The 7,832-nt window shown below is 65.5% G+C and overlaps 2 protein-coding genes across 2 annotated transcripts; one reads left to right on the plus strand and one right to left on the minus strand.

The window, feature by feature from the left end:
• Window positions 1-1,150: 1,150 nt before the first annotated feature.
• Window positions 1,151-1,528, minus strand: EMIHUDRAFT_228465 (hypothetical protein; the record flags this gene model as incomplete). Its single annotated transcript, XM_005787049.1, has 1 exon — window positions 1,151-1,528. The coding sequence occupies one exon, from the start codon at window positions 1,526-1,528 to the stop codon at window positions 1,151-1,153; it is 378 nt and encodes a 125-aa protein (XP_005787106.1).
• Window positions 1,529-3,908: 2,380 nt separating this feature from the next.
• On the plus strand, window positions 3,909-7,436 carry EMIHUDRAFT_228467 (hypothetical protein; the record flags this gene model as incomplete). The annotated part of the gene is made up of 8 exons (XM_005787050.1): window positions 3,909-4,367; window positions 4,609-4,920; window positions 5,072-5,155; window positions 5,325-5,560; window positions 5,742-5,814; window positions 5,929-6,396; window positions 6,463-6,778; window positions 6,898-7,436. 8 exons carry the CDS (start codon window positions 3,909-3,911, stop codon window positions 7,434-7,436), a joined length of 2,487 nt encoding a protein of 828 aa, XP_005787107.1.
• Between the last annotated feature and the right edge of the window lie 396 nt (window positions 7,437-7,832).

The following is a 7,832-nucleotide window of genomic DNA, read 5'->3' on the forward strand; positions in this document are numbered from 1 at the left end:
TTAACCGAGGGGCGTCCTGAGCACCGTGAAAACAGCGGACTAGTTTATCTCGGCTTCTCCACATGACCCAAGCATCTGCACCGTGAGGTGTGATACATTGGGGCGTAAAGGGTCAGTCTGGAGTCGCGTGCCTCCACAACGGAAGAGCTACGCAGTACCTGACATCCCCTGGGGTCTTGCCACTAAAGGCGGAGGGTTGGGACTCAAACAGCTTGGACGAACTGCAGGTCCGGAGGTAACCTCAACGTCCTGCAGCCGGCCGCGGCGCCGTAAGCGGATCGCACCTCAGACCAAGAAGAGAGGTGGGGCTCTACGTAGAGCACCTACCTCCGCGTAAACGACGCGGGAGTCTCCCCCGCATAAAGAGGGGGGAGAGGTAAGATGGGCCGACGACAGGACCCATTACGCGAGCAGAGGCTCGAGCTGACATTGCCGTGAGAGCCACGGTGGATCCCATGCTAGCGTGAGCGCTTAGCATGCCACCAAGGAGAGGGTGGGTGGGAACCAAAGAGAGATGGCGCAGCCGGAGGGCTGGCGCCGTCAGAGAGGATGGAGCGGCCACAGAGGTGGCGCGGCATCAGGTCCCATGAGCAGGGAGAGAGCGCAGCGAGAGCGCCGCCCATGAGGAGCAAGGGCCAAGCGCGCTCGCGAAAGTAGGCGGCGAAAGCGCGCACCAGCTGAAGTGCAAGTTTGGTGTTCACAGCAGCGGAGGCTGAGTGAAGACCGCATGCGATGTGCGCGAGGGCACATGAGAGGGACTCAGGAGAGGTATCCGTGAGTACCCTACGATAAACTAGTGGCCTACCACGAGTTGGGGCCCCCACCCCAATCGTTATCGGCGGACTAGTTTATCTCGGCTTCTCCACATGACCCAAGCATCTGCACCGTGAGGTGTGATACATTGGGGCGTAAAGGGTCAGTCTGGAGTCGCGTGCCTCCACAACGGAAGAGCTACGCAGTACCTGACATCCCAACGCAGAGTGGAGGGAGCGGGTGCAGACGGACCTCGCATCCCAATGAAGCCAGAAGAGGGGCAGATGCGCTCGTGACGAGGAGCGACCCCAGCGTGAAGCCTACATTCACGCCACGCCGCCCACGAGGCGGCACACGAGACGAGGCTCGAGTAGACGAAAAGCGAGACGAGGCTCACTCAAGGCGGCAGCAGAGACAGCCGCCCGCCACGCCACGCCGCCCAAGAGGCGGCACACGAGACGAGGCTCGAGTAGACGAAGAGCGAGACGAGGCTCACTCGAGGCGGCGGCAGAGACGGCCGCCCGCCACGCCACGCCGCCCACGAGGCGGCAGACGAGGCGAGGCTCGAGTAGACGAAGAGCGAGACGAGGCTCACTCGAGGCGGCGGCAGAGACAGCCGCCCGCCACGCCACGCCGCCCACGAGGCGGCACACGAACCAAAGAGAGATGGCGCAGCCGGAGGGCTGGCGCCGTCAGAGAGGATGGAGCGGCCACAGAGGTGGCGCGGCATCAGGTCCCATGAGCAGGGAGAGAGCGCAGCGAGAGCGCCGCCCATGAGGAGCAAGGGCCAAGCGCGCTCGCGAAAGTAGGCGGCGAAAGCGCGCACCAGCGAAGTGCAAGTTTGGTGTTCACAGCAGCGGAGGCTGAGTGAATGCCGGATAGCGCTTTAGCGCGGCCCGGGTTCTTTACCGATTAGTATCCGACGTTCCTCGATAACTTCGAAGTTATCACCAATAACGCGCGTCCGCGCGATTCCAGTCGACGCGAGGCCATGGCCTCGCAGCCGACGCAGAGCGTGCGGTAGTCGACCATTCTTTCTCCACCGGCTCGCAACCCTTGCGTGCCGATTGACGCGCTGCGCTCTCGCGCCGCGCTATGGTGGGCAGTCTCCTGGACGCCTACAACCTCATCTGCGGCAAAGTGGAGCCCGCAGCCACGCCAGTTGAAGAGGGTGGCACAGCAAGCGCGTCGCTGCTGGACTCATACGACCGACAGGCCGGGTCTCTTGACCGCGCTGGATCGGTGGAGGAGGCCTCAGCGCCTGCCTCCCGAGGACCTGCGCCACAGCGGCCAGGTGCCTCCTCTGGAGACCGGGACCTAGCGCCCGCCTCTCATGGACCTGCGCCACAGATGCCAGGTGCCACTGTGGCTCAGGTCTCCACCACAGCAGACTCTCTCTTGGAGGCTTTCGTGGCTCTGGACGCCCCACGGCCTGTGTCCGCTCCTGGGAAGCGGAAGAGCTTTGAGAGCGCCGCTGATGAGAGAAAATCGAAGGCGGATCACGAGGCCGCGAGGCTATTTGACATGCTCCCACACGGCGTCCTGCCCGTGGTTGGTGGGGCAGGATCCTCCCTCGTGGCAGCCCTGCAGACGTACAGGGCGGCTGGTATCCAGTTCCTCGCCCAGCGAGGGGGTAAGACCGGGGACAAGACGACAAAGACACGCCTGTTCCTGGAGAACTTCATGACAGTCATGAACTCGGAAGGCCGATCCCGAGCGGATTTATTCCCCATTACGCAGACTGACGCCATGTTTGCCGCCGGTCGCATGGGCGAGGTGATGTCACCGACAGCCTATGCGCGGTACGCTCCGGCGCTGGATTTCCTGAACACTATTCAGCCGACTTCATGCCCTCTGATCGTGGGTTATAAACCGGAGGCCCTCCCGGTCCGCATTCCCCGCAGGCCTGCGCCCGACGGTGCGGGTAAGGCCAGGGGCACCCCTTCCCCTGCGTCCCTGCTGCATCTCTCCAACTATGTCGACAGCCCGCCCAGCGACATCAGTGAGGCTATTCGGGAGAAGGCCCGCGAGGTTTTGTGTTTCCGGAATTAGTTTGCTGTTAGTGCGGCAACCGGCAACCCAGCCAGCAGCCACGGGACAGCTGGGGTCTGGCTAGATAGAACCGGGGATTTCCATCCAACCAAGTAAGTATGACACCCGGGGATTTTCAGGCTACCGAGGACCACCCCCAGGTGGGAGTTTGCCGAGTTTCACACTCATCACTCTCAACCCCGCTCTGCTCTCTCTCTCTCTCTCTCTCTCTCTCTCTCTCTCTCTCTCTCTCTCTCTCTCTCTCTCTCTCTCTCTCTCTCTCTCTCTCTCTCTCTCTCTCTCTCTCTGGCCCCCCATTGGCCTGCACATACAAGGGTTTCCTCTCGCACGGGTTTCCTCTCGCACCCTACCTGGTTTCCTTTCCGTGTTTCCTGCTAGTTTCCCTACAGCACCCTCTAGTTTCCTGGGGAAACTCCCGGGGAAACCATCCATTTTTCCGGGCTCTGACAAACCCCGGGTATACCTGGAAAATACCCGGTATCGTGCCGATTTCCTCAATTTTGCCTCAGATTTTGCCCCAGACCAGCTCTCAGTACTCAGACTCAGGGTACAGGGAAACTCGAGAGAAACAGAATGGAGCACCAAACACCCTCTGCTTTCCCTGGAAACTTCCGGAAACGCAAAGTGCCGGGGACCCTCTGGTTTCCCTCTGGGTTGCTCGACGATTTCCACGAAGCTTCATTGGAATTTGAGAAACTTGCGAGGGGCTTAAGAGAAGGATGGAACAAACTGACGCGGGCCCAGTACCTCGATGAGGTGACATGGACCACCAAGAGCTGGCTGGGGCTGCAGAAGCAGCGCATCTCAGACGTTCTTCACACGGCCATCGCAGAGCAGATTGATTGTGAATGAGCTTGCCTGCGGCGAGGGCGGTCGAGTGCACGGAGCTAAGTGCCTCGCTCGCCGTCCTCGCAGGAGTCGCTTAGGATGCCTAGGCGGCTCCCGTGGTGTACCTGTGTTAGTGCCAGTGCGCGCCAGTCCCGTGCCCAGAAAGAAAGAAAACGGACAACCCAAGGTAGGGATGGGAAGTCCTGTGCCCAGTCTAATTTTTAGAGGTATTTTTTTCTCGAAAGCACGGCCTCGTCGACGCTTGAGTGCCACCCATGCCGAAGAAGGTGCATCGCGGCACGCCGCCATCCGCGGCGGTCTTTGAGGAGGACGTCTTTGAGGACGACCGCGAAGAAGCGGGCGCTCGCCGCCGCCGCGCTCTCGACGATGACTCTGAGGAGAGCGACGGCGGCCTGGCAGGCGAGGACGAGGAGATCACCTCGGATGAGGACGACGACGGGGTCGGCGTCCGGCGGCGTCCGGATGATCTGGAGTCTATGGGCTCATCGGTCGACCCCGATGACGTCACAGATCTCTCACGCATGCTCTCTGAGAGCGACGGCGAGGGCGCTGGTGGCGGCGGCGCGGCCAAGAAGAAGGCCGCCCGCTCCTCCGAGGGTGCCGCAATGCTGCAGGCCGTGGGATTGCGCGCGAGCGGCGCCCGGCGGCCGCGAGAGCGCACCGAGGGCCACGAGGAGGGCGAGCTGTCGATGCCCGATGCCCCGCAGCTGAGCGTCGACGACCTGCTCGGCGCGGGCCTCGCACACACCGGCCTTTTTTTTACCTGCCGCCCTTCCGCCCCTATTCTCCCGGCTGCCCCCCCCCCCCCCCCCTCCAGCTCCCGCCCCTCCTACACTGCTGCGCTTACGACTGCCGCCCTCACCGCCGCCGCCCGCAGTCTCACCACTGCCGCAGTCTCACCACTGCCTCTGCCTCACCACCGCCTCTGCCTCACCAGGCTCGCTCGGCGACGAGGCGGGCTTTGGGCAGCTGCAGCGCGACCTGCAGGGGGTGGCAAAGCAGGGCGCTCGTCGCTCCTCCCACGCGCAGCTGACCGCGCCGCTCGAGCTGAGCGACAAGCGCAGGATCGAGCGCAAGGCTGCGGCGGAGGCGGCGCACGCCGACGTGTCTGGGTGGGAGGGTGCGGTGCAAAAGCAGGCGGCTGCGGAGTCGCTGAGCTTCCCGCCGGAGCGGCAGCACGTGCACGGCGCGACGCTTGGCTCGCTGACCGCGGGCGCCTCCAAGAACGACCTCGAGCGCGGCGTCGACGAGCTGCTCGAGGCGCAGGTATCCGACCCTGCACATTTCCGAGACACTTCCAGGAGCGGCTCGAGGCGCTAGCATCCACTCCGCTCCGCCTACAAGGATGCCCCGCCACACACATGCACCCTTTTGCAAGGGGTGCCGCAAAGGCTCAACCCTCCTGCCTCCCCTCCAGGGCCTGAGCGAGCGCGCCGTCGCGGCCGCGGAGCGCGAGGCGCTGAGCGGCCTCGACCAGAGCGCCCGCCTCACCCCGCAAGAGGTGTGCTGGTCGCTCCGCCCCGGGTCCATGACCTGTCCAAGACCCGTCCATGACTGCCACACGAGGCCTCTCTCCCGCCGCTCGGGAGCCTCTGCTCTCTCCACCAAGCACGCGGCCCAGACTCGCCGCCGGCGTGTGTCACTCCCCTTTCCCGCGCGCTCGCTCGCAGGCGGCCAAGCGCATGGCGGAGATGAAGAAGATGCGCGACTTGCTGTTTTACCACGAGGCGAAGGCCAAGCGCGTCGCCAAGATCAAGTCGCGGTCGTACCGCAAGGTGCACAAGAAGGCATCCAAGGCGCGGGCGGAGGCGGAGGAGGCGCTGGACAAGCACTCGGCGCAACGCATGCAGATGAAGCGCGAGGTGGAGCGTGTGCGCGAGCGCATGACCCTCAAGCACAAGAACACGTGCGCGGGGCCTGAGACACTCCCAAGACACTCCCAAGACAGTTTCGAGACACTTTGAGCGCCTGCCACGCGCCTCTGCGGCCAACACCGCCCTTTGAACGTTTCGCCTCCGGATCCCAACCCCCACGCCCATGAGCCACACAACATGGCTCACGGCATGCGTGTGGGTGCGTGTCTGCAGGTCGCGCTGGGCAAAGCACGCGCTCAAGCAGCAGAAGCACAACCCGGCGCTCGCCCAGGCCGTGCAAGAGCAGGTCGCAAAAGGCGAAGAGCTGCGCCGCAAGCAGATGGACGCGGAGGCGGCCGGCAGCGACGACGACAGCGACTACGACAGCGACGACGAGAGCGAGGGCGGCGAGCCGCTGGAGCCGGCCGAGCGGGACGCAAAGCTACTGTGGAAGCTGCAGAATGAGGCTGAGCCGGAGCGGCCGAGCAAGGGCGTGTTTGGCATGGCCTTCATGCGCCGTGCGCACGAGCGGCAGCGTAGCGAGGCGCAGCAGATGCTCGACGAGCTGTCGGCGGACTTGCGCCACGGTTCGGTCGCGGTGCCGGCGTCCGGCGGACGGGGCGACGAGGGCAGCGATGCTTCCGACGAAGAGGGCACAGCCGGCCGCGACGAGGCGGCGGCGGCGGTCGCGCCACCCGCCGCGCCTCCAGCAGTTGCGCCCGCCCCGCTCCCAGCGCTGTCGACGGCGGGGCAGTTGCGCAAGACGCGAGGCGCGGCGGCGGTCACCGTCGGCGCGAGGCTGCCCATGGGGAGCGAAGGCCAGGAGGCGGCGGGCAGCCCTGCACTTGCGCGGCCTCGCGCGGACAGAAGAGGCGCCGGCGGGAAGTCGGTTGCGCGCGTTGCGGCCGCCCCCGCGCCATCCTCCTCGGCGCCGGCGCGGCCGCCGGCCTCAAAGGCGGAGCCGGGCAGCGGTTGGGCAGTGCCCGACATCGTTTCTCCCGCTGGCCACACGCTGCTGCCGCGCGCGCAATCGGACCATTTTGCGGGCGGTGTGGCCGCTGCCGCGCTGGCCCCGCCGGCGGCGGTCCGCGTTGCAGGGCCAGACGAGCAGGGCGAGGCTCGGGCGGAGGGAGCGCCGGCGAGCAAGGGCAAGCGGGGGAGAGCGAGCAAGCGCCGGCGTGGCGCCGTGGCGGGCGAGGCGGACGGTGCTGCCGAGGAGGCGGCGGACGCGGAGGCTGACTTCGGCCACGGCGGGGACGAGCTGGTCGACGGTGACGCTCGCTTCTCTCCCTCTTCCCCTCTCTCCTTCCCTCTCCCGGCTCTCGCCGTCGCCGCCGCCGAGACGTCGCTGCTGCCCTCTCACTCGCGCGCTCCCTGCCCCGCCCGATAGGCGCCTCCCTTCTGCTGCCGTGCGCCAGCCAGCGGGCACTCGTCGAGGCCGCTTTCCCGGAGAGCGCGGTCGCGGCCGAGTTCGAGGCGGAGAAGCGGGGCGTCGTCGAGGCGGAAGCCGGCGTGGAGGAGGAGGAGACCCTCCCTGGCTGGGGCGATTGGGCGGGTCTGGGGGCGCGCGTCGGCAAACGCCAGCTGGAGCGGAAGCGTTCGGCGGCGGAGGCGCGGCGCGAGCAGCTTGAGGCGGCGGCTGCAAGGCGGCAGGACGCGGCGCTGCGCCACGTCATCGTGTCGGAGAAGCGCGACAAGAAGGCGGCGCGCTTCACGGTCGCGGCTGTGCCCTTCCCCTTCAAGACGCGCGAGCAGTTTGAGCGGAGCATGCGCAACCCGGTCGGCCTCGAGTGGAACACCGTGGACTCCCACGCGGCGCTGGTCAAGCCGCGCGTCTCCACTGTGCGCGGTGCGGTCATCGATCCCATCGCGCAGCACCGAAAGGCGGAGGGGGGTGGGGGGCGCAAGACCAAGCGACCCCGGGTATAAGCCGGGGCGGCGCTCGCACGTGCGTGCACAGCTGTTTCTCGAAAAATACATGTTGAAGACAACGCCTCATACGCGCACGCACAAAAGCAAAACTCAAAAAACCCGGTCCTGTGTAAGAGCCGTAACCCGTGTACGTAATTGGCGCCGGGGCCGGCCTTATGCTTATCCCGCGACGGTGAACTCAGTGACAGTGTCAGAGTCAGTGAAGAGAAAGAGACCCGGCACAGCGCGGGTAAATGAGGGTCTCTCTCTGTCTCTGCATGAACTCTCCTCGCGGCTCGCTGATTTAACGTATAACGACGTGCTCGAGGGACGTTTTGAACTGGGGTTAGCATCGTAGGAAAAGCGCTCTCTCGCCTCCCGCCCTCCGCCCTCCCCCCCTGCATGACGCGCCGG

The sequence above is a fragment of the Emiliania huxleyi genome, assembly GCF_000372725.1.
Source record: "Emiliania huxleyi CCMP1516 chromosome Unknown EMIHUscaffold_147, whole genome shotgun sequence".
NCBI classification, from domain to species: domain Eukaryota; phylum Haptophyta; order Isochrysidales; family Noelaerhabdaceae; genus Emiliania; species Emiliania huxleyi.